This window comes from Artemia franciscana, chromosome 18 (assembly GCF_032884065.1).
Source record: "Artemia franciscana chromosome 18, ASM3288406v1, whole genome shotgun sequence".
NCBI classification, from domain to species: domain Eukaryota; kingdom Metazoa; phylum Arthropoda; class Branchiopoda; order Anostraca; family Artemiidae; genus Artemia; species Artemia franciscana.
Genome location: NC_088880.1, coordinates 22894774 through 22922455, shown reverse-complemented (window position 1 = coordinate 22922455; position 27682 = coordinate 22894774). Strand labels below are relative to the sequence as shown.

The following is a 27682-nucleotide window of genomic DNA, read 5'->3' as shown; positions in this document are numbered from 1 at the left end:
GTCCTCAACACAAGATAAAAAGAAAACTAAACTAAAAACAAATAAAAACCACCACCAATAATAATAAATACAATTGTCCTACTTATCCACGTAGGGAAAAGAAGCTATTCGAGTTACTTCAATGAGAACATCAAAGAGCCTGGTGGTTTTTATTTGTTTTTAGTTTAGTTTTCTTTTTATCTTGTGTTGAGGACGCCTTGTTTGGATACAGGTGAAATATCCACGGTCTTTCCTCTCTACTGGCCGTCGTCTCGTTTGAGTTTTTTTTTGTAGAGTTTTATCTCTCTTTGTTGTTTATTGTCATGTCTGGCCAGTTCGGATTAAGAACGTTCATTTAAACTATGCCACTGTTCTGTCTGGCCAGTTCGGCTTAAGAACGTTCATTTAAAACTATGCCACTGTTTGTTTAGCCAAGTTTTTTTTTTCTAGGAAAGGAATGCAAACACTCACTGTATCCATTAGCCCCGTTATGTTCGTAACGTCCTCCCCCTGCAAGTGTTGTGATTTTTATGATTTTTTTTTGTGTCTTCCAAAGTTTATAATTTTTTGTCTTTTTTTTGCTGCTGTGACAAATTTGTGCCCCTTAAACTTCTTCACACCATCGCCCAGGCAATGCACTGTAAATACTTGTGCCAGCATGCTAGGTATGATATTGAATTGACTCTGGTTATATTCCAGTGATTATAAGGTGCACTTGATATACCCTTCGAGAAGAGTAGCACGGCTTTCAGAGCTGGTAGATCGTGCTTCGATCTTGTATTTGTACTGAAAATGCTTTTCAACGAATCAAAGGAGTGTAGTAAAATGCTGTATATTCTCTTTGTCGGCTTTGACAAGGGGTTTGACTGAATTGATCGAGAATACTTGTTGAGAATCCTCAAGTATTATGGAGTGGTCTGTATATATATGATTACAGCTTTAAATAAAGATACTAAGTGTTGCATTAAGACTGAAAACGGCACGATCAGGTTTTTTAAGGTTTTGTCTGGTGTCCGGCAGGGACTCGTACTTTCTCTGTTCCTTTTCAGTAGTATAGTGGATTATTCAATCAGATGCAACTCTGGATATGGCGTAAAAATAAGCAGCAAGCTGCTTTCTGACTGAAATTTCGCTGATGACGTAATTTTGCTAGAAGAATCTTAACGAAAGTTGTAGCAGTTAATCGATGAACCCATAATAATGATAATAATAATAATAATAATAATTGAAAGTCAAAGACTATTTCTATCACTAGTTTACCACTTGTTCTGCACTGCAAGAAAAAGAGGCTCTGGCCTTCAGAAGGGCTAGTGGATATTAGCCCTAATTCTTTTGCGTTAATTTTCATTTGTTTTAGGTCGGCTTGATTGTTCATTGTAATTTTGGTTTGTAGATGGTCTGATTTATTCATTGATGGTGATTTCTAAGTTAATTTCAGGTTTCTAAGTAAATCTAAGTTTGAAACATTATTTGAAATTATTTTTTGTCGTCTTTCGTTTAGTTCTTGAAAAACTACCTTTTGTAATAAGGTTTGTAAAATTAATTCCATTCAAAGTCAACTGTTAACCTCCCTTCCCATTGTAAGCGGAACAAAATATTGTCGTACACAGCAATATTCCCTTTAATGTAGGAATTTAGTGCACCATAAAAGGATAGGACCTTTACTAAAGCTTTTATATCAGCTAAATCAAATGTCTGCTCATAATCTGATTAACTCCAGGATTAAATGGGTCTAATGATTCAGACACTTGTCACTTATTATTCTAAGAATAAAAATTTGGTTGATACATCCTCTCCCCTTTCCATAAATGCACTTTCCTTCTCTTCAAACTTTATTGACAGCATCTCTAGCCTAATTAGTATCATCATGCTAAATAATTTCCTTCCCCCAGGAATCAAGCTTGTGGCTCTGTAATTTCCACGCTCCTTCTTACCACCTATCTTGTGAAGGGGTTTAATTAAAGTTTCCCGAACTCGCTAAGTTCCCTTTTCCAGAAAATCATGTTCATGGTCTTCAAAATCTCCTCATTTCGCAACCTCTTGGAATCCTCAAATCTCTTCACTTCGTAACCTCTTAAAATGTTCAGATCTCTTACTTCGCAACCACCGTATTTCAAAAGCTTATTAACGGTATTATCAGCACCTAAGCCTTTATTATTTGAAGTAATTTTAGCCCTGTCTCTAATCCTTCCTCGCAAAACAAATATCCCTTCACTTCCGTATTGTCGAAAACTGTGTCATTCTTTTCTGTATCATTTACTACTACAGAATCGCGGCACAGCGCATTCTAAAAATGTTCTTCCCATCTTTCCTTGGTATTTTTCGTTATCACTAATTGATTTTTTCCCGTAATTAACTGGGACAAGTCCAGACTGACTACTTCCTCTCCATTTTTTTCATTTGCCAATACAATATCTTACTATTTTGCCGTCTGACTACATCTTCCAGATCCTCGGCAGCTCTGTCCATGGCCTCTGTTTCACATCGGCTAAATTCAAACTTAAATACCTTCTATACTTTCCTCTTATTCTCACAAGATCTAATCTTATTATTTAAGCTCATTTCCCCTTTTACCAAGCCTAAAGTGACTAATGTTCCCAGCTGGGTCTCTAACTCTCCTCCCTGAAACATCTTTTCCTGCTTCCCTGGGCCACCTTAAAATTTCCGTAAGCTCTTTTCTTTTTTAGGATGTTCACCAGAATCACATCTAATAACACTTCAAACGTCGCGTGTCGTTCAATTCAAGGATTTGCTGTATCTTTTTGGATTCGACAATATAAGAATAGGCAATGCCTCTTTGGTTTGAATTAAATAAAACATAAATTTTTTCAACTGAAAGTAAGGAGCTTCATTAACACTGAAAATGACGAAAAATTATTACGTATATGAGGGGGTCGCCCCCTCGTCAATACATCGCTCTTTATACTGAAGTTCGAATTTTGTCCCAGTTCTTTAGAATGAATCCTGTTTCATAAAGGCCGTTTAATGAGAACAATATGCTATTTTAAAAGCACTAAAAAAGCTTTAGCATAAAGAGCGAGGAATAGACGAGGGGGTGAGTCCCTCATATACGTAATAATTTCAGTTTGTTTAGGTTTTAATGAAGCTCCTTACTTTAAGTTGTAAAAACTTATTTTTGTATTTAATTTTTGATTTTTTCAAATAATACTTGGAAATCCATCTCCCCCTCCATGGGAAGATCCTCCCACGCATGCCACCCCCTGATCCCCCACCAGAAAAGACCCGTTGTAAACGTCAGTATGCTTTCCTATAACCAATACTATATGTTAACAATGGGCAAAGTTCAAAACTTGCAGCTCTTCCCTCTGGGACTGTGGGGGGGGGGGTTAAGTCATCCTCAAAGAAATAGTCATTAAATTTTTGACTATGCTAAACAAAGTGGCTATCTCAAAACTTTAATCGGGTGCCTTTGAAAAAAATGAATGGGAAAAAAATTAGTGTGGAAGGGAGGCTAGCTGCCCTCTAATAATTTTGGTTATTTATAAAGGGCACTAGAACTTTTGGTTTTCATCAAATGAGCCTCCTCTCGATCTTCTTCGATCGCTGGTTCGGTATGATCGCCCCAGAAAAAAAAATAACAACAAAAAACAATAAGCAAACAGGCATCTGTGATCTTTCTTCTGGCAAAAAAAAATGCAAAATTCCACATTTTTGTACATAGGAGCTTGAAACATCTACAGTAGGGTTCTTTGGTATGCTGAATCTGACAGAGTGATTTTCATTAGGATTACTTGATGTTTTTGGGATGTTTCCCCCTTTTTCATAATTGGACAAATTTTCTCGACTCGTAACTTTTGATGTTTACCATCAAATCTTTCGTTTACCATCGATTCTTTCGATGTATCTATTGTTGTCAAGTATCTGTTTCTTAGAGTTTCGGTTGCTATTGTGCCGCGTCGCTCCTTAATTACAGTTCGTTACCAACAAATGCTTTATTCACCTAAAAAATACGTAATAAAATTTTATTTTTATAGGTTTAGTCCAATGCCTTTCTAGGAAGGGTGGCAATGCTTGTATCTTCAAACACTGTCTTTGATGTCGTTTGTGCCACGCTACCTCATATTGATAGTGAAGAAAGTGATGGATGTTTAAGTGACAGTGAAATGTCGTTGAACACGGAAGAAGAAGGTAGGCTTCAGCTATTTTTTTCAAATTCGGGTTGTTATTAGTCCACGTGTAATGTAGTATTTTTCATATTTCCTGAATCTCTTAGAGGCGCTGAATTGTTGAACTCAGATGTTCTTAATGTACCTCTATTAATTCAGTTTTAAAATAAGCTTAAACATTTTTTTTTCAATTTTAGCCATTGATTATAGCATGTGTTTACTATGCTGGATTAGCCTATATCTAGGTTTTTTATAAGTCCATATTTTTAATGTCAAAGTATCGAAATTGATGTCCCAGTTTTGTTGTCTCTTCGGATAGTCTTTCTTTTCGCAAAGTTAAATAACAAAACTGTAATTAGCTCTAAAGTAAAATTCAAGCCTTTCAATCTTTCTTTTAAAGTTTTTAGTAATTTAAAACATTTAATAATGAGATAATTTGACACCTTATAATACTTTTTTTAACCTCAGTATTGGTTGACCGTCTCAAAGACAAATGAATTAAAAGACACATATTCTCAATAGATCTCAGTGGTGTTTAGTCCTCTGAGAGAGTTGTCTTTGTCTTTGGGACGGTATATAATTATACTTCTCTAAAAAAAAAAACTCAAGAAAGCTCAGTTTTCAGTAAAGCGATTGTTTTTTTTTTTTGTTTTTTGTTTTTTTTAATCTGCAAATATACGGAAATATCACCAGTCATATTATATGAACCAGTTTTGGAGATGCATGTTACATAAATTGCGAAGCAATAATTCTCAAGTTCACTTTTAAGTTTCAACTTCGCTTTTTAGGCCTACTTCCATTAGATTTTTTTGCAATTAATTTTTGCTTTGTGACGGGACTCTCCTAGAAAAGACTGAACCTATTTTTGCTCTTCTTATCTTTCCCTAGATCCTCTTGTTAGGCCAATAGAAAGAAATAGCTTAATTATATTTCTCAGAAAAAGTCTGTTTTATTCATAACGGTAATTTATCTGGAGTGCAGTGAACTTTCAAATATTCTTGTAAATATAGCTTACGCTGTATAAATTCTGAATGTGATACCATACTACCCCAAAGGTTGATTTAAATTGCGTGAGTAAAACTTAAACCACTAATTACACCATAAAAAATAGTTATCAGCAGAGGAAGTAGAATTTTGACTATAGGTTTCCTGTATCATTTCTCTACATCTGTCGAATAGAGAGGGGAAAATCTACAAACATAGAAGTTAATGCGATGCAAACCTTAGTGTCCCAAATTCAGTGTCACGAACTGGCATTTCTATATTTTTGGCTGAACGATCATCTTACCCAATTTGTATAATTAAAAAAAAAGTTCTTCCGAATAGTTTACAGAATTGGCTCTCAAGTTATTCAAATTTATTACCACATAAATATAAAACCAAAGTTCATGTGGAATCACGTACAGTAGGTAGCGCGTACCAAGCGTGGCGGAAGTGTTTTCTTCGTTGCGGAAACTGTGCCAAGTATGGCAGAAACTGTCACAAGCGCGGCGAAACTCTGCGTACACGTGGCATTATGAGATATAAGCCAGGTGGCAGGAAGTGGATGCCCCCTCAGAATTCTATCATTAAAAATGTTCTATAGAACATTTTTAAAATTTAAAAACTTGTTTATAGAGCATATTTAAAACTTAACACAATCAAAAATTAGCTTGTTTAAAATGTAAAACCTAAAACGAGCAGAAATTACTGTATCTGAACCAGTGAAACTAATTATTAAAGATAAGATTGGTGCTGCCACCTTCAAACCCCCAATTGGGTAGGGTGTTCTTTGCGTTTTATTGAAAACTAAATAGTAGAATGAAAGTTTTGTTGATATTGAGAACTTTTACGATATTCAAGCCTAAATTTACCGCCTCCAAAACCCGCAAAAGGCGAGAATGCCGTATGTGCTCAACTGAAAACAAAACAAAAGCCAAAATGTGGAGTTTAATTTAGCCAGTTGATTTTCTATACATTTGAAAGGGGTAGATTTAAAATAATTGCTGAAAATGTATTACATACAAGACTAATAAAACGAAATTAGCTATGATGTACTGATATTGAAAAAAGAAAATTCCTGGAAGTTGGGGAGCGGTTTCGTTTATTTTTTTATGACAAAATAGGAAAATAGTAAGAACAATATATTTTGTTTTCAGAAAAATCCAAATGACGGTCTAGTCTGTCGAGGGTTTAAGGAAGTGACAGCATCTTCATTATTTGCGGTAATTTATGTTAATCTCAAGTTTAGCTTCTTTGTTGATTGTAGTCTATGTTTGTTTTGGAGTTAATTTCTTCATTGGCAGTAATTTCTACTTTTTGTTGGTTTGATGTTTCATACAAGGATCTCATATGTTTAGATTTAGATTTGCATTTTGACCTTTCCTATTCATAAAGAAGCTCCGCCATGTTTTCATTTTGGACCTCTGCATTTTATTATTTGCCTCAGATTTGTATTAAACAAGCTCAGAAATCCTTATAATCAATTTTGGTGGAACAAAGACACCCACAACGAATTAACGTCCTTAATTAGTTTGTTTTGATTTAGTACACTCACGCTAGAACCTTAAATGGGGGAGATGGAGAAGAATGCGTGTCCAAGGGCAAGAGTTTGGATCCTTCAATAATACAGATTCAAAATCGCTGTATGAATCGTATTCCAAAAAAAGTGTAATATGTTCAACTTTCTATTAAAATGCATCTATGAAGCCTCGGTCCTATAAAGGATATTTGTGTAGTATGGGATCATACTACTGTGGCAACATTATCATGTCGCCCATGGAGGCCAACATTTCGGACCTTTTGTTCTTAGGACTGGGAGGGGACATATGAGGCTAGACCGGGCGTTAGTAGGGATTGCACATTGCGTTCCGTTAGGATTTTTTCCCTTGCAAGGGTGAAAAAAAATTTATTTGTGATTCAATAAGCCCTTTTTCAAATTTTTGCAATCATCCGCTCTTTAAAATGATCCTGGAATAAAAAAAAAAACATTGGAGACACATCGCTCTTTGCTAAAAAGTGCTTCTGGGTTGAGCATGAAAAGTCTATACTTGTGTAAGGGCACAAAGAGTAGTTTTAAGGGCTAGGGGAAGTTTGGGCTTCTTTTTCCTTAAAGTGTCGTATAATGTCAGAGAATTAAAAACCTAATAAACTCACTATGTGGCGTCCTCCGGGCAACTACTTGATTTTAAAATTAGCATGAAGCAAGAATATCATATAGAGGTAGATGTAAGGAAGCTTTCCAATGTTTCCTAAGCCTTTGACGATCATTAGAAAAAAAACATTAAAAATAAAAATTCTCATTAAACAGAATTATAACTCCTGCATAATTAATGGAGGTTTTGTTGTGTTATCTGTTGGTTTTTTTTTCTATCTAGTGGACTGCTCTTTACTCTTTTGAAGCTTTTCGTCATGATATATACTTTTTGTCCCACTTTATTTACAATAAATTTTTTTTAAACAGGAAGCTATTCCCGAACCAATATAAAATTCACACCGTCTAATTTTCGTACCTGTATTCTCTTGGATTTCGAACTCTAGGGACAAAAGTCGTTATTTAATACGCTGCCAGTGTAGTGACTATCGAGAAGTGTCGTACCTGGTCATAACCAAGAAAGTACTGAGGCCATGGACGTAGAACGATGTTGAAGAAATTATTGGGCCACTAGCAGCAGAGCCTGTCCAATGAAAGGATTAAAACAGAAAAAAAAACATATTTTCCTTGTTAGGATCAGAAACCTACTGATTCTGATTGTATTAAACAAAAAAAAAACAAGTTTTTTTTAACTGAAAGTAAGGAGCGACATTAAAACTGAAAACCAACAGAAATTACTTCGTATATGAAAGAGGCTGCTCCCTGCTCAACGTCCCGCTCTTTACGCTAAAGTTTGAATCTTTCTCTCAACTTCACTTTTTAAAACAGTAAAAATTTTAAGCGTAAAGAGCGGGGCGTTGAGGAGGGAGCAGCCCCTTTCATATACTAAGTAATTTCTGTTCGGTTTAAGTTTTAATGTTGCTCCTTACTTTCTGTTAAAAAAAAACATTGTTTTTTTTTTTTTAATTTCTGAATGTTTTTGAATTAATGCATGTTTTGATTTTGGCTCTGCAGATGAATAATTAAAACGAAATTTGCATTTTTTTTTTTTTTTGGCTAAATAGCTTTCTCATAGTTTCGATCGAATGATTTTGATAAAAAAGGAGCGGGGGAGGAGGCCTAGTTGCCCTCCAATGTTTTGGTTACTTAAGAAGGCAACTAGAACTTTTAATTTTTTTACGAACGTTTTTATTAACGTTCGTAAATAAACGAACGTTAATAAAAACGTTTTCAGCTTCACAAAGGCTGTAGAATAAATAGTTGAAGTTACTAAAAATTCTTTAGCGTAAAGAGCGAGGTATTAGGAGAAGGTGAACCCCTCATTTGCTTAATAATTTCTGTTTGTTTTAAGTATTAATGCTGCTCCTTACTTTCAGTGGAAATTTTTTTTTCATATTTATTTTTACATTGTTTTTCTTAATAATGCTAGAAAATCCGGTGCTCCGTTCATGTAAATTTTCCTTCCCCATGACAAAGTCCTCCATGGAAAGTTCCCCCAAAATATCCCCGTCTTCTCAGCCCCTTCCCCCCAATCAAAAAATCTCCCTGAAAACGTCTGTACACTTCCCAATAATCATTACTATATGTAAGCACTGGTCAAAGCTTGTAACTTATAGCGCCTCCCACGGGGACTGTGGGGGAGTAAGTCGTCCCCAAAACCATAGTTATAAGGTTTTTCGACTTTGCTGATTAAAATGGCTATCTCGGAATTTTGATCCGGTGACTATGGGAAAATAATTAGCGTGGGAGGGGGCCTAGGTGCCCTCCAATTTTTTTGGTCACTTAAAAAGGGTACTAGAACTTTTCATTTCCGTTAGAATGAGCCCTCTCGCAAAATTCTAGGACCACTGGTTCGATACGAGCACCCCTGGGAAAAATCTATGATCTGCCTTCTGGCAGAAACTACAAAATTCTAAATTTTTGTAGATAGGAGCTTGAAACTTCTACAGTGGGTTCTCTGATACGCTGATTCTGATGGTCTGATTTTCGTTAAGATTCTATGACTTTTGAGGGGTGTTTCCCCCTGTTTTCTAAAATAAGGCAAGTTTTCTCAGGCTTGTAACTTTTGATGGGTAAGACTAAACTTGATAAAACTTATATATTTAAAATCTGGATTTAAGTGCAATTCTTTTGATGTAGCTATTGGTATCAAAATTCCGTTTTTTAGAGTTTTGGTTACTATTGAGCCGGTTCGCTTCTTACTGCAGTTCGTTACCACGAACTGTTTGATAATGGAAAGATACTTGCTTAAGGTAGCCTACTTGCTACATAATGTCATATAGTTCTTCATTTTGGATGGGAGTTGCTTGCATTACAAATTATATAGGTAGAAAAGTCTTCCATTTAATGTTTTTAAAAATCTACCTTACTTAATTCCTCGAAATGTTTGATTTATGTTTGCTTCAACCGCAGCTTCTCAAGCTATGACTTGTGAACTGAACCTTATACATAGGCGCGTGCACGGAATTGTTCTTTTATTTGGAGTATTTACGGTTAAGGGGGCTTCTTCGCCCCGTGATGCCTATCAGCACGCGTCCTATTTGAATCCAACCCTCAAAATGTTTCGAGGATCTTATCAGTTCATTTTATATTCGTAAACATACTCTCTTAAAATATGGAAGAAATATGTATAATCAAATGTTTGCCCCAATCACAAATAGAGGGGCTACAGCCTTCCTGCTTATACCCCTCTTCCACCCTCTACGCGCGTCTTTGTGTTTAAGATATCTCATATAATTTCTTATGTTTCTCATTTAATTTGTTTTTTCCTACTTATATTGAAATTGTGGCTCTTCCCCCTAAACAGAAACAGGTATGCGTGCCTGGTTTAGCAGTTCAGAAGTTTGAGACCTTTTGTTTAAACAAATTAAGTTCTTCTGATGAGTTTTTAATTTACGGGAATATTTTGGAAATATATTCCAGCAAACTTTGTTGAAATTGCAAAAATTTGTAATTGGCTGTATTCCTTTTTTATTTTCATGCAATAGCTGAGCAAAATAGCTTGGCAAGGCCAAACATACATCTTGACGTTAGGAAAGTCTTGAAGACAGTATTTTCTTTGAGTTTGAACACAAATTCTTCAAACATTACGTAAATGAGGTTAATACCATTAAAACGATGTCATTTTCAGTTGAACATGATGAATATATTTATTAAAGTATAAAAGTCCAAAGACCGCCGTTCCAGAAAAAGGGCGATAAAATCTGCAAATGGAACAAGGGCTAGTAACTGGGAACGTTTTTTAATTTGCCCCAAGATTCCTCCTAAATTATGAAAATACTTTTTTTGGGGCACTTCACTGAATATTGCTTATTTTGCATTACCATTCGAACATTAAAAAAGTGCCCCCCACCCAAAAATTCTGAAAGAGCGTTTTTGCCTCACCCCCCTCCCCCTCGCCTTAGATTTTCATTGATTGACATCACTGAGTTTAAACAGGTCGAGAACAAAGTTCTTCTTATGCAAGCATCCTTGAAACAAACAAAATCAAAACAACTAAGGGGCACTAACAAAAGAGAAAAGAAAATGACGGAGTTTAGTTGAATTTATAAAATAGTATTGTCATAGTATTCAATTTTAAAAAAAGGCTCTTTTGAATGAACGTACATGTTCTTCTAAATGATTACGCTAAAACTTAAAGAGAACAGGAGCGTTTGTCCCTTAAATCCTCGCTCTTTATGCTAAAATCAAACTCAAGTTTTGTTGGCAGTATAATCACCGCCAAAAATAAGTTTCAAATTTAGCAAGAATATTATTGAACTTCGGGGACAGCAGGCCATCTCATGTACTAGACTATTTCTTTTAGATTTAAGTTTGACAGCCGTTCATTCCTTCCATTTGAAATGACTTTCTTTTTTTTACACTAGTGTTTGATATGGTCAGGGTCATTCTAATTATTATAGCCTATTAGGGGGACATTGTCCCCTGGAACCCTCTCCTTTTTATGTTCATTTTGGATTTCGTATAACAATGTTTCTGCAATGATATTGATCCCTAAAAAAGTGCCGAAGTCCTGAAAAGGTTGAAAAATGTAGGCCCAAAAATGTACTTGAAAATTAAGTTCAGAAGAGGTTCAAATTTGCAGTGGAGAAGGGAATGAAAAAAAAGTTTACCTGACCTGATTTTAGCTGATTGATTTTTATTTTTCGATAATAAAATGCTTTTTCAGACTTATTTGTGTTTGGACGGTTGATTTGTGACGTGGACACATGACATCAGAAACTGGGACGCTGTGGGAAAAGCTTTTTCGATAGTTCTGAACCGATTGGCTACCTCATAATTTTGGCTTGATAACACTTTGACGCTAGTAGGGCCAAAAATGGTTGTTTTGCTGCATAAAAGGGCATAAATTGGCACTTTGCTGTTGATTCATCTCTTTTGTTACTTAAAAGGGGCAGTAGAACTTTAAATATCATTTCGGGTGATGCCTCTTTCGATATTCTAAGGCAAATGGTTCAATACGATCACAATCGGTGAAAGAAAATCCAAAAACAAACAACGAATAAAGAAAAATCCAGTAACCATCATTGTGAGGAAAATAAAATACGTTCTTTTGGATACGGGGATCCAGCTTTGGGGTCTCAGACATATTGAATGATGGTGTTAATGTTCTTCAACATTGGTCGACCTTTTATTGGAGGGGGGCATACCCTATTTTTCTCATATTGTATGAATATTTTTATGTTAGTATCACATAAGAAAAAATTTGGAAATATCATTAAAAGCAAAATCTTTTGACATATCTGCCATCGCTTCATTGTTACTACCACTATTGTAATTATTATTATTATTATTATTAACTTATCACCCATCTGGAAAAGTTAAATGTAAAAGTTAGATTATAGGAGAAATACTGTTTATGGATTAGCTCTTATATTGCAAATAAATATTCGTTACTCATAAAAATTGAAAACAACACTGTCGAGGAAAAATAGTAATGAAATGAAGAATAACAAAAACATCACAACAATGATTGCCCACACCATGTAAACCAACCTCAGAAGAAAAAATGAAAAGGAATGTCAAGCGCAGAAACAAAATTCCAAACTTCCTATACACGGTGCTTTACTGAGACTGTTTATTTGAGGTGGCATGTATATTACTACCAAGGTTGTATCCAGGGGGGCGGGTACGGGGTTTGAACCCCCCTCCAAAAATGTGTGTCCGACTCGTAAGAACGTAACAAAATGATTATTAACGAATTTTTGATGCGTTTTTAAAAGTTTTTTCTAACCCCCCGAAAAAAATCTTTGATACAACCCCGGGTACTACAACTGCGGTCTTCGTTGTTGAGAGAAATTTATTGGCTTTAAATCTGACTTCTTGTTTTTGTTCTTCAATCTATAATTCCTCTGTGTGAGTTTGTGCTGCCAAACAGAGCTACTCAGCTGTTCAAAATCAAGGTGAATTCCCAACAACAAATAAATTTTGAACTAATACATTTTGATGTTACGGCCATGCAGAGAAAATCGTGCATCTGAACTAGAATAAATACCAATGCAGCAGAGAAAATGACTATTTTCTCTAATTTATTCCTCTAAAGAGCAATAAATTCGAAAGTTGTTTTGGCAGGTACTGGGTTTTGATTCTCGATAGTTGCGCAACGGTGACTACATTTGAATGGGATATCAGTTTTTAGGCTAATAAAATCACCTAACAAAATTTTAGGCTAATAAAAACAATCAGTTTTTAGGCTAATAGAAATAATATGAAAAAAACTTCGTTTTCTTAAAGAGTTAAAGAGGCTGCGTCCCAAAGTCAAACCTTAAAACGTACAGAAATTAGAAGAGGCAGTTGGGGGGCTGCCGCCCCCCAAACCCCCAGCTTTTAAAGACTCTTTTGTACAGTTTTTTTTGTGGGGGGACTTCATTGTTACTAATTACTAGTTTCGGCGCAATGGTTCTCCTGTCCTCTTGTGTTTAACATTTTTCGAAGTTATTCCATTATTCATTCATTTCAATTTTTTGTTAATTCAAAGAGGGCCTTTCCGAAGCCAAGAGCGGGGGGTTAGCAAAAAAACAAAAAACCTGTACAAAAGAGTCTTTAAAAGCTGGGGGTTTGGGGGGCGGCAGCCCCCCAACTGCCTCTTCTAATTCCTGTACGTTTTAAGGTTCGACTTTGGGACGCAGCCTCTTTAACTCTTTAAGAAAACGAAGTTTTTTTCATATTATTTCTGTACGTTTTTCTACAATCCATGGTGGATGTAATTTAATAATTCCTGTACTCCTCGTACAGGAATTAGGAGAGGAACCCCCCCCCCGCTTTTAAATCATTGTATAAAATAGAAAAAAAATTAGATAGAATGACCGAAATATTTCTTTTGCTCATAAGAAGCTAATATTCTGTTATCTCTCAAATGATAAGCTGTCCAGGTGTTATCAAAATTTTTTTGATGTTGTGAAAAAAACCGCCCGTAAGGGACTTGAACCCTTGACCCGAGGATTAAAAGTCCCACGGTCTACCGACTGAGCTAATCACTTGCATGTGTGTAAATATAACTTCTCAATAACATTTAAAAATTTCAAATTAACATGGGCTCTTATGGACAGAAATGCGTTAATTAAGTAGCTAATGCGTGGTTTCTGGAAAACAAGGAAGGAGTTATCGGATCGAGCTGAAATTTCGCGGATAAGCTCCTGGGCCGTAGGGGACCTTAACTTGTGAATTTCAGCCCGATCGGACAACGTTAAAGGGGGGCGGATTGGAGGGTCGAAACTTTCGGGGGGTTAAGATTTTCTTACGAAACTTTCCAGGAAAACTACTCGGAGAATTCCGCATCGAATGAGTCTTCGTACACCCAGATCCGATGTCGGATGTGACCTGTAGGCGTCTAGAAAAACAAAGAACATGAATTTTAAGTGGCTATGCGTGGTTTCTGGAAAACAGGGAAGGAATTATCGGATCGAGCTGAAATTTCGCGAATAAGCTCCTGGGCCCTAGGGGACCTTAACTTGTGAATTTCAGCCCGATCGGATAACGTTAAAGGGGGGCTGGGGTTGACGGGTCGAAACTTTCGGCCAGATTTTCCCCATGAAGAAAAAGTTGGAGGGGGATGAAATTTTGCAGGTTTCTTAGTTGGAGCTCGGGCTATGAAATGCATCCCTCCCCATCCCTCTGCGACCACTGAAGATCGCTTAACATTGTCGTGGGTCGCCTCTTTATAGAGGCACGAGTGTGCCTCCTTGAAAATCACCTAACAAAATTTTAGGCTAATAAAAACAATCAGTTTTTAGGCTAATAAAATCACCTAACAAAATTTTAGGCTAATAAAAACAATCAGTTTTTAGGCTAATAAATCACCGCTAATAAAAAATAGAAATGGCTATTTGGAATCTGCTTACTTAAATCAACTGTCTCAATCTATCTTTTTTCTTCTTAAAGTTGAAGATTAGACATTTAAATTACACAGAAACTCATCTAATTCAAAATCAACAAACCAAGTAAGCTTGTCAATAATAAACTGAAATTTCTTTTACCTTTTTCAGCTAATTTTCAACTGACAAAATCCTGTTGTTATCCACTTTACGGAGTGAAAGATTTCGCGAAAGAAGAACTGCTATCCGGATTCGTCTTACCAGGTAAGTAAACCCCTCCAAATATTTTATAATAAGTCTAAATAACGCGCATATATTGCATTAATATTTCTCCATTTTTAAACTAAAAGTAGTTCACGCGGTGCTAATTCCTAACAGACGCAGACCTTATGGGCACCGTGTTCCGTATAACAGTGAGATTTTTACTAATACTGAAATTTAGGTAGCATGAATTTGGCCCAACCAGATATTCCATAGAATTGATTGATTGGTGCCTATAAAAAAAATACTATTAGAAATTCTGATTGCCTCAAGTTAGTATTTGGTAAATCCCGGTATTAGTAAAATATCTTACGAATGGACCTTAAACCGACACAAGTCCCACGCACCAACGCCAACATCAATTAATAGCCGTTTTTAATTTACACTATTTTTGAGAAAATTCTTTCGAAAATTGAGACAAAATAAATCCCCGTGATTAGCTTAAAAAAAATTGGAACACTGCATATTGATGAAATTTAAAGTTTTCTTGAATAATATATATCAAATACCTGCTTTATGGTTTTATTTCTGTTTACTATTCTATAAAAAAAAAAAATTATGTTTCAAGCATGTTTCTTAGAAGTGTAAGCTCCATTTCCGGGCCAATACCAAAATACGTCTGGCGCAAAGAATCAGCAACCAACTACTGATTAAAATATGCAGGCAAAAGCCGGACGTTTCCACCATGATCAAGAAAAGACGTCTCAAGTGGTTTCATATACGGAATTAAATAAAAAAAACAAGTTTTTTTAACTGAAAGTAAGGAGCAAAATTAAAACTTAAAACGAACAGAAATTACTTCGTATATGAAAGGGGCTGCTTCCTCACCAACATCCCGCTCTTGACGCTAAAGTTTGACTCTTTCTCTCAACTCTTCTTTTTAAAACAGTAAAAAACTTTAGCGTAAAGAGCGGGATGTTGGTGAGGAAGCAGCCCCTTTCATATACGAAGTAATTTCTGTTCGTTTTAAGTTTTAATTTTGCTCCTTACTTTCAGTTAAAAAAACTTGTTTTTTTTTTATTTAATTTCTGAACGTTTTTCAATCAATGCATGTTTTGATTTTGGCTCTCCGCAGAGGAATAATTTAGCATAACGAAAATATACTCTACGAACATATAGTTTCTGAGGTTCACTAAAAAACTGCCAAACCGGACAAAGAGAAAGGAGATGAGGTACAACTAGGCTATTATAAATTTTCGCAAGATTTGATTTATCAATGTGTTTAATATTAGATACTTTTTTGCTAAATGCCTTTCTCATAATTTTGATTGAATGATTTTGAGAAAAAAGAGCGGGGGAGGAAGCCTAGTTGCCCTTCGATTTTTTGGTTAATTAAGATAAAGGCAACTAGAACTTTTAATTTTTTACGAATCTTTTTTTTTAGTAAAAGATATACGTAACTTATAAATTAGCTTACGTAAAGAAGTTTTGTATTCTCATGTTTTTATTACATATATGAGGAGGTTCGCCCCCTCGTCAGTACCTCGCTCTTTACACTAAAGCTTAGATTTTGTCCCAATTCATTAAGAATGACCCCTGAATCACCAAAGCCGTAAAATAAATAGTTGAAATTACTAAAAATACTTCAGCGTAAAGATCGGGGTATTGGGAGGAGGTGAGCTCCTCATATGGGTAATAATTTCCGTTCGTTTTACGTTTTATTGCTGCTCTTTACTTCCAGCTGAAAAAAACTTTTTCATATTTCTTTTTTCATTGTTTTTTTTTTAATAATGCTAGTAAATCCTGCGCTCCCTTCATGGAAATTTTCTTCTACCATGACAAATTCCTCGATGGAAAGCTCCCCCAGCCTATCCCCCTATTCTCAACCCCTCCCCCCAACCAAAAAATCCTACTGAAAACGCCTACACACTTCCCAATAACCATTACTATATGTAAGCACTGGTCAAATTTTGTAACTTGTAGCCCCTCCCCCAGGGACTTTGGGGGAGTAAGTCATCCCAAAGACATAGTTTTTATGGTTTTTGACTATGCTGAACAAAATGGCTATCTCACAATTTTGATCCGTTGACTTTAGGAAAAACATGAGCGTGGGAGGGGGCCTAGATGCCCTCCAATTTTTTTGGTCACTTAAAAAGGGCACTAGAACTTTTCATTTCCGTTAGAATGAGCCCTCTTGCGACATTCTAGGACCACTTGGTCGATACGATGACCCCTGGGAAAAAAAAAAAAACAAACAAATAAACACGCACCCGTGATTTGTCTTCTGGCAAAAAATACAAAATTCCACATTTTTGTAGATAGGAGCTTGAAACTTCTACAGTAGGGTTCTCTGAGACGCTGAATCTGATGGTGTCATTTTCGTTAAGATCCTACGACTTTTAGGGGGTGTTTCCCCCTATTTTCCTAAATAAGGCAAATTTTCTCAGGCTCGTAACTTTTGATGGATAAGACTAAACTTGATGAAACTTATATATTTAAAATCAGCATTAAAATGCAATTCTTTTGATGTAGCTATTGATATCAAAATTCAATTTTTTAGAGTTTTGGTTACTATTGAGCCGGATCGCTCCTTACTACAGTTCGTTACCACGAACTGTTTGATAATTTCTGATCCTTTTGAGTTTTAATGCTGCTCCTTACTTTCAGTTGAAAGAATTTGTTTTGTTTTTTTAATTTAATTTGTTGAAAGTAACGAAATTCAGATGACAGGACAAACCTACTTTGGAAAGGCATAAAGCTGTAACTTTTGATAAAAAATTTAGTGCAAAACAATGTATCTTTATTAAATGCTAGCAGCAGAGCTTAGGGACGAAGGGAGGGAAAATATAGACTATCTTGTCAGGATCAGAAACCTACTGACATTGTTTCGTATATTAGAAAAATGCTTGCTGCGGGCACCTGTTGTGTAGCATCACGTAATTGTCCTTCAAAATAGGAAGTTCTAACGCTGACTAATTATATAAAGCCAGATATATTGACTGGGAATCTGACGTTGAATAATTATTCTTGAGTTTTCTGTATTTTTTCAGCGCAACTGAGTTCATGACATACCTCAAATGATCTGATACTAGGTACACGCGTGGTAAACTAGGGCTTAAACCACCCTCCCCCAAATCTGACTGTCCTTATTGTCCAAGAAAATTCGTATGATATTTTTTGTGATTTGATGGTTTGGGTCCCCCTCCCCCTGAAATAAGTATATGTGTTTGTCAGTCTGAAACAAGTGTATCTTAAAGTTTAATTAATAGTTTGGTCAATTTCACTTATTCGGAAACAATTCCTAGATTTGTACAATTCAAAAACAAAAACGATACAATGGAACTGTTATTACCATTTTTGTTGCCGCAGTTAATTGTATTTAACCTTTGTAGCACAGGAAACCTAAGTTTACTGTGTCGACCTACGTGTCGAATAACTGTTTTTGCCACTTCAGTACTTTGCTTAAGGATTTTGTTCAATCTCTGGGAAAACAAATATGTTGCTGTGTTCCAAGCAAATGGCAGAATAAAAAAAAGTTTGCCTGTAGGAAAAGAAGTGTGAATTCTCACACATAATTACAATTATGACGGCTTTTGAAAACTCGCGGGAAATCTTTGGAATCTGTCTATTGCTGGGAGACAGGAACTATCGCATTTTTATTTATTTTCTTCGTGGGTGGTCCTTCAGATGTGCTCATTACAGGTTTAGCCAGCTTAGCCATTAAGAGTTATTTTTAATGTGACGGATGGTTAGTATCCAGATGAAACAAATCTATTTCTTTATTTTATTTGACTTTTTTCCAAATTAGTTTTTAAAGAAATTAAAAAGCCATATTAAAATATAGCTCGAGCAGAATTAAAGTCATATAGGCTATAACGTCTAACTTGAAACCAACAGAAAAAACTGAATACTGAAATTAATCTAAAAGGAACAGAAATTAAAATGAACAGCTAAAATCTGTTTTAAAACACCCAGAAATTACCGCAAATAAGAGTTGCCACGAACTTCCTAAAGGCTGGCGTTATTTTCGCCTTACTGAAAACAATATATGTTTTCGACAGTTTTTGTTTTATTGTGGTAGCCATAACAAATTAAATACCACTCTAAATTCCCGGAATTACTTTTTTGTTTAATATCTTATTAAAACAATAAGTATAATTTCTTTTATCTAATATACAGTAATTGGCCGAGTGGGTTGGTGCGCTGGATTCGGGATCCTTTGTCTGAGAGGACACGGGTTCGAATCCCAGTGTACCCAATTCTTCGGTTTGGGACGGGGGTCAGCGGTGTGACCCTGTAAGCTTAGCCAGAGTCGACCCAGCTCTAAATGGGTACCTGGAGAAATCTGGGGAAGGTAAACAAGAAGGGTGTGCGAAAGCACAGGATGGCTGGCCCCCAACCCCCCGTTGCACTTCCTGGCTGAAGGGCTAAGAAACGGAGATCAGCACCGCCGGTAAGGACTGTAAAGTCTAATGCCGTATCCTTTACCTTTTTACAGTAATTGTCATCAAAGTGTTTTTCCTTTTACAGAAAGTCCACTGACGAATCATTTGTTGATTCGCCAATTCAAAATCTTGCTTCAATGAACTGAACAAATTGCTTCAAAAATCAACGTTCTAAAGTTTTACTTAGGTATCAGATATGTATACTCTGGAATGAAGCGCAATAACTTAATTGCACTCTGAGAAGTAAAAAAATATATACTATTTGTAATGCACATCGTTTTCAGTATTTTTAATTGGAATGAAGCGCAATAACTTAATTGCACTCTGAGAAGTAAAAAAATATATACTATTTGTAATGCACATCGTTTTCAGTATTTTTAATTCTAGGCTATATTTTATTTTTATTTTTTTTAATAATATATTTTAGAATATGCATATAGAATACATTATAGTAGAATATTGTAGAATATATAATAATACATTCAGTATATTTCAGTTTTTTATTGCACTGTGAGAAATAAAAAAAAAATATTCTTAATGCATATCGTTTTCAGCAAAACACAAATAAAACACAATACCTTTATTGGGTTCGAGGTGGTTACCGTATCATTTTTATGGTAATTTTTTTTTCGTTTTAGGTTTGATTCGATTATTCATTTAATTTTTACTCATTTCAAGTCTCATATATCCTTTAATAGTAGCATCTACGACTTTTAAGTTGGACTTGATTCGTTTGATTTCTTTTTGTTTCGATTTGTTTTGTATTTCATCTGTTCTTTCAGAACAAGTTTTGTTTGTTTTGTTTAAGCTAGACTTATTATATGATTTTATTTTTGCACGTTCTAAGTTTCAATATAGATCTACTTTTATTAGAAAAACATTTTATATGACAAACTTTTTAAAATTAATTTTTGTTTTTTCTTCAATTGATGCTGTGTTATTATTTATTGATTATAAGAATATTTGTGTAGTTCCTAAGCTTTTCTGCTTAAAATCTAAAATAATGGATTGCAACTTAGATTTTGTGGAGTGTTCATTTTTGGTTTTTCAATTGAAAATCTGCTTAATTCTGTTCTTCGAGGGGACTAGCGCCATCCTGATTCCCATCCTCTTAACCCTCTTGAATAAAGACATATCTTACCACATCACTTTGTTTACAAAAGATGTTGTCATGTTGTTGTTTTTTTGACAAATTTAAATTTACAAAAATTTGTCTTTTGATAAGTCATTCTATAAAGTAGTTTCAAATTTTCTTAAGGAAACTATCTTTGAGAAATTTTTTTTTAATGTATCTTAACAACCAAACTCACTTCTGATGAAAACATAAATTACGGCTATTTCATTGTAATGCCTGCGAAATAAATTTCCATTCTCATCTCTAGAAAAATAAGCATCCAGTTGAAGAAAAAACATGAGGATGCAAAATTTGTATGGTATCTTTGCTAATTTTTTATGTTTTTTAGGTAATTTTATATTAGTTTCTATTGCAACTCTTTTATATAGTAACTGTCATTGCTCTAGTGGAAAATTATTGAATTTTAGGACTTAAGGATATCAACGGTAGACCATTAGTTGTTTGTCACCTGGATAAATTGGCAGATTCGATGATAGATGCCTCTACAATCACTAAGATATTATACTACTTTCGTTGCATACCCAAGTAAGTTTTAATTGATCTTGTCTTTCATTCGGTTTAGTTTTTTAAATTTTATTTTTGCCTCAGGACTGGATTAACAAGGGGGGGTCTAGAGGGGGTAAGCGCTCCGGAAGGCATGTCTGAGGGGTGGCAAAAAAAACCTTCAATCGTAAATTTTTTTGGCAAAAATTAGATTATTTTTATTGTTGATTGTACGGTAGGGGGTGGTAAATTCTACAATTATCCCCCGACCCTCCCCTGAGGAAAAGCTTAGGTCCACCTCTGTTGAGTGATTTATTTTTTAAAACACTTACAAATAATTTCTTAGACTAGCTACTTCTCTTGCCCTTTCCCCGGGCACCTCGATATCCCCGTTCCTCCCCTTCCTCTCCATCTGGTATTAGATCATAACTTTGATACTACGATTTTACTCAGAGGAGTCTGCCACCAGGGGGACATGACCCACTTAGCTCTTGGGGCACGGGCCTGCAGCTGCGCAAAGGGACCATTCTTCATAGACATCGTAGAGAAGGTGGGCGAGATGTACCTTACTAAAACTGAGGTCACGAGACGAATTTAAACAAGTATTACTGTAGACATGATTGGGCACGTGGACCCTCCAAAACTCTTTCCAGTTTTAAACAGTTTTGCCAATTTAGTGTCCTGTGGCATTTGGCCTAATTTGGATTAAATGGTGTTTTTTGACGCGAAATGGATCTTATTGAAGTTTAATCTTTGTATAGTTTTGAAAACGGCACTAGAAACTAGAATAATTCGTCTGAATGAGTCTTCTCTCTGTTTTTGCTGCCTTGGTTCAATACAACCACCCTGGAAAAGTGCTGCATAAAAAACATGCCAAAATTGTATTTATGTCTCCTAATTTTCACATTTTTTAGTCAGTAAAAGTTTTTACGACAAACTTGTTATTGGGAGAGGGGTCTCCTCATCTTCCCTATTTGCGTAAGTAAACATTTGAACATTATCTTCTATTCTATGCTTTCCGCAATAAGAGGGGAACTACCACCCGCTAAGCATCCATATGGAGCGCGGAGTCCAAGAATATTATTTCAAATGAAGGGGAGGTTAAGGGGCATAATAGTGATCCTTCTCATTGATCTGGGGGATTTATGCACATTTAAAAATTTTGGTCTAAAAATCTACTTTTGAGGATTCCATCACAGTAAAAGCAAATGCCCCCCCCCCCCGCCTTAAAAACTTAGATGCAACTATGCAATGTTGTTATTGTAATGAGTGGTATCATAAATGAATCAACTCTGTCTCAAAAATGGCTTGAAAATGCTAATCTCTAACAACAATTCATCGTTGTTGCAGCAATAGCCGCAGCCTAGTAAAGAGTGTAATACATCCCGTAGTAACCAGAAATTAAAGTAAAAAAAAATCCATTCGAAACTGCCTAGTAACAGATGTTTTCCTTGTAGCACTAATCAGAAAATACCATTATTTATTCAAATTCAACTACACAGAAATTGTTATAAGGAGAAGAGAGTTTTGAAATTTTCAAAAAAGAGTTCCTTCAAATATCCCTCAAAACTTACGACCATTTTAAACAAACGATATCCAGTCCACATAATCATGTTGGGGGTTATGATGTCATGCCGGTACCATCCCTCCCACTAAGCGTCTTTGTACTACACTTTAACTTGTGTATAATAATACTTCGAAAATGAAAATCATCTTTGAAGAAGACGAAATCTTAAGATTCTATTTAGGAGGGGGTGGAGAAATCCTAAAATGCCAAAAATAATTCTTCAGGCCCTGATGTCTAGTCTTTCCAAGGATTGGAATTCACTGGACAAGCATTATTCCCAAGGAAAGTTGAAAGTATTCAGGGAAAGTGTCTACGCGAAAGTACTGCTCCTGGGGAAAGTAGACAAAGGGAAGTTAGAAGTTAAATCCATATCCTCCCTGATCTGATGGGACTCCTCACACAAACGTGATGTTTAATTTTATTTGTTTGCTTTGCTATAGACTAGTCAATTTTTTTCTTTGCGAAGTAAAATACTTCTCTTTCCCTTTTTACAAGAGATTTAAATTAACAACGTTTTGTAGGCATTCAGGATAAATAGTAAAAAAAAACTCATAAAAGAGGAGAAAATTGCATAGAAGTAAACATAATGAAGAAGACCGTTTTTGAAATTGAGGAAAACAGTAAATTGATATGAGCGATATTAAAAATGAGTGAAATCATTGATAATCTTTTTTTCAAAACCCATAATAAGCCACTCTTGGGAATTATGCATTCGCCAACGAGAACAAAATTCATAGAAGAAAATGAAATTATGATTCCCACACACTATGTTTCATATTGCATTTGTTTTTTCCGGCAACATCCTGTCTTTAAAATGATTTCACTTAGATATTAGTGCAGAAACCGTAAAATTCGGTTAACTTAATAATTATTATTTGAAAAAGAGGAGTGAATGTATAGTGACAACGTCTCTCTTGCATATCGAATGTTAAAAAAAGAAAAATTACTTTTAGAGTAGATTCAATGACTACTGGTCTTGTCAAATTCATCATGAAGTGGAGTAAAGAACATTCGGTACTTGTCGGTTATTGGAAACACGCCTAAAAAGTGAAGTTAGATCAATCCTTATGAAAAATAACAATACATGCTGGTAAAATAATACTTAAGAAACTAAATTATGGAAATCTAGTCTAACCCAACATAACGTAACCTAACCTCCACCCCATCCCTAATGTGCAAATATATAGCCTAAATTATACAAGTCCAATGCATTCTTTCTAAGTCCAATGAATTGTATTACCCGTCTCTTGTTTTTGTAGCTATGAAACCGGTTTTGTGAGATGTAATCCAAGTGTAATTCTAGAATGTATTTCCAATAACTGACAAGTACCAATCATTCTTAAAATGTCCCAAAGCCAGCGAAACAGTGCCCTTTTATGTTTACGCCCTTAATCCGAGAATTTGTTTTAGGGAGCTTTGTTGGCTTTCTGTCACCTTCCTCCACTGGTCTTGCTCTCTATGGTCTTCAGCGAAAGACTTCGGTCCTTACAAATTTCCTTTGTATATATTTTGTCTCCCTCCACTCTCTGCAGCTACCATTATTGGCGGCTTATTACAGAGAACTTGTTAAACAGAGTCGCCTCGTTCTTTCGTCGCACATGTGGTTTGTAATAAAATTTCATGGCCCTTCCGGCAGAAAGTGCAATCGGGGGCTGGGGGCCTTTTCTTTCGCACACTCTTCCTGTTTCCCTAGGTAAGATTTCCCCATTCAGATTTCCCCAGGTACCCATTTAGAGCTGGGTTGACTCTGGCTGAGCCTACAGAGTCACACCACTGACCCCCGTTCCAAACCAAATAACCAGCAATAATTTACTAAATTCCAACAAAATTAGTAAGAACAAATTGGTATGGAACAAGTCGCTACTGCAGCCATGATAATTAAATTGGCACTTTCTACTATTTTTCTTAGTGTTTTTGCCGACCGGAAGCTTGGTTATATTTTTTGCACTAGACTGCTCCCATTAAGCTTCAAATAATACGCATGACTTAAAAAAGAATGATTAATCTTTCATTAGTTAATAATTGAAAGTTACACTTCTTGAAAGGCGTACGAAATAAATAAAAATCACACACAAACATTCACACATGTGTATTTTCACTTTTTTTTTTATCTTCTTCACACAAGTGGATCTGGTTGACTCACCCTAACCACAATAAGAGGCAGAGACAAGCCGAACTTATTGACTGTTTCGTTTGGCTTATTAAAAAAAAGCCGGTTTTGTCTTCATCCTTTTGTTTTTTATTCATCCGCTTTCGTGGACTTTTAAGTCTTAGGTTTGATCAGGCTCTGACCAAAAAAAAAAAAAATTGTCAATAACTTTGGCTTATAGACTGCTCATTAAATCAGATCAATGATAAGTTTACTGAACTGATCAGTAAACGAATGATCAGTAATTATTTGGTAAATCAATGTATTAAAAATTTATACCAATAGTCTCCAAACACTGGTACTATTTTGTGTTTTTGGGAGGGGACTGAGGTCTAAAATTCGATATATTAGTGTTTAGTCGTGTTAAGAAGGAAATCTGAAAGGTTTTAGTCGACGTTTTGAGTCTTTTTCAAACAGTTCGTGGTAACGAACTGTAGTAAGGAGCGACCCGGCTCAATGGTAACCAAAACTCTTAAAATGGAATTTTGATACCAATAGTTACATCAAAAGAATCGCATTTTAATGCTGATTTTAAATATATAAGTTTCATTAAGTTTTGTCTTACCTATCAAAGTTACGTGCCTGAGAAATTGTGTCTTATTTTAGAAAATAGGGGGGAAAACTCCCTAACAGTCATAGAATATTAACGAAAATCACACCATCAGATTCAGCGTATCAGAGAACCCTATTGTAGAAGTTTCAGCGTATCAGAGAACCCTATTGTAGAATTAACGCCCTGCTCTTTACGCTAAGTTTTTTTGCTGTTTTAAAAAGAAGAGTTGAGAGAAAGAGTCAAACTTTAGCGTAAAGAGCGGGGCATTGATGAGGAAGCAGCCCCTTTCATATACGAAGTAATTTCTGTTCGTTTTAAGTTTTAATGTCACTCCTTACTTTCAGTTAAAAAACTTGTTTTTTTTTATTTATCAAATTCAAAAACGACTTTTTAGGTTTCGTGACAGTATTTTTGGAGTAAGAGAATGTCTGACTGCACCGTTCTATTCGTGAAATTTTTTATGAGAATATGTCCATGACTCAGCTTTGCTTAAAAATATGACTTTGACGTTTTTAGTTTTTTTTTTGCTTTGAGCTTGTATTGCTAAGTATGCAGCATTGCAAGGTCACAGCTTGAAAGGTCGATTCCCTAGTATTTGCAGGTTGCAAGTTTAATATGTGTGAGTATACTCAAATTTGAGTAAAAACATCGCAAATGTCTTCTGGGAAAAATCTCTTTAAAATATTATTTTGGTTTTATATTAAAAGATCATTTTTACGACAAAATAATGAATTAGGGCAATAAAAAATGTAATAGAAAACCATAACCGGGAAGATATGCCATGAGGTTTTTTCGCTTTTTTCCTGATACTTGGCTACATTACATTTGATATTTTTTCTACTGCTTAAATTTTGCTCTAACACCCACGCGATGATTCTGCCACACGACACATGATCTCTAGGAAATGCAAATGCGCAGATAATTTAATCCAATTTTAATGAGGTTCGCATATTGCCTTTTGTGGAATGTTTTCAGGGGTTCTTTGTGGGCGGGTGGCTCAAACTCGAAAGCAAAACTTCGGTAATGACACTCCTCTGAACATGCCCTCTCTCGATTTTTCTGTCAATGAGAATAGCTATGCACGTACAATGAAATTATGTCATACGACATAGACTTTATTATATGATAAATTTTGTAAATTTAATTTCCAATCTTCCATCGAAGATTCAACTGTTTTGGGACTGCTAATAATTAATATTTTCTTTGTGATAATTATTTCAATAGGTATGATTTATTAGTCTTGTGGAAGTAAGTGTGACGAATCCTACTTTAAGGACAGTTTCCGTCAATTCACGAAAAGCTAGATAGGGGGGAGTTGCTTGCGTAATTTTTTTCAACGGAAACACTAAAAAACGTGGTCAATGAAAAAGATTGAAAAGGGGTATTTTTCAAAATCTTGGGGGAGGGGGGTCGAAAATCTTGGAATAAACGTACCCCTTCCCCTACAATTAACACCACTCTTTAAGGGCAATAAACCTCAAACTTACTTATGGTGTCATTACAGTGCATCAATTTTTGCGTATCCAAAAGCCTCAAAAAAGTATTTTGGAGAAAAAAAGCTACTATCCAGAAAAAAAATATCCTGAGTACAGAATGAAATAGTGGAAATGAATTAGATGAATCAATCCAGGGGACTCAATTTAGCAGAATAGGATATAAATCAAACAGTTCGTGGTAACGAACTCTATTAAGGAGCGACCCGGCTCAATAGTAACCGAAACTCAAAAAACGGAACTTTGATACCAATAGTTACATCAAAAGAATCGTGTTTTGATACTGATTTTAAATATATAAGTTTCATCAAGTTTAGTCTTACCTATCAAAAGTTACGAGCCTTCCCACACACATTTTTTCACCAAAGTCTCTGGATCAAAATTCTGTGATAGCCATTCTGTTCAGCTTAATCGAAAACTTAATAACTATGTCTTTGGGGACGACATTACCCCCCACAGTCCCCGGGGGAGGGGCTGCAAGTTACAAACTTTGACCATTGTTTGCATACAGTAATGGTTGTTATGAAGTATACAGACGTTTTCAGGGGGACTTTTTTTGCGTTGGGGTGGGGGTGGGTTGCGGGATGGGGTTACATGGGAGGATATTTCCATGGAGGAATTTATCATGAGAGAATAGAATTTCCATGAAGGGGGCGCAGGATTTTCTAGCACTATTAAAAAAAACAATGACCAAATATAATAATTTTTTTCAACTGGAAGTAACGAGCAGCATTAAAACTTGAAATGAACTGAAAATATTACGTATATAAGAAGGTTCGTCTCCTCCACAATACCTTGCTCTTCACGTTAAAGTATTTTTAGTAATTTTAACTATTTATTCTACGGCCTTTGTGACTCAGGGGTCATTCTTAAAGAATTGGGACAAAATTAAAGCTCTAGTGTAAAGAGCGAGGTATTGATGAGAGGGCGAACCCCCTCAGATGCTTAATAATTTACAAAAATAAAAAAGTTCATTACGTAATTTAATTCGTAAGTTACGTGTATTTATTGCTAACAAAAAACGTTCGTAAAGAAAAAAAATTCTAGTTGCATTTTTAAGTAAAACCAAAAATTGGAAGGAAAATAGACCTCCTCCCCCACCCCTTTGTCTTATCAAAATCTTCAGATCAAAACTATTAGAAAGCTATTTAGCAAAAAAAAACT

The 27682-nt window shown here is 35.4% G+C and overlaps 1 protein-coding gene across 1 annotated transcript in view; it reads left to right on the top strand.

The window, feature by feature from the left end:
- LOC136038761 (uncharacterized) overlaps positions 1-27682 on the top strand; it is a 264699-nt gene that overhangs the window by 38515 nt on the left and 198502 nt on the right. The window contains exons 2-4 of the mRNA XM_065722136.1: positions 3975-4128; positions 14664-14756; positions 20681-20798. Coding sequence (XP_065578208.1) covers positions 4008-4128; positions 14664-14756; positions 20681-20798 — 332 coding nt within the window. The 5' untranslated portion in view covers positions 3975-4007. The remainder of the gene's footprint in view (positions 1-3974; positions 4129-14663; positions 14757-20680; positions 20799-27682) is intronic.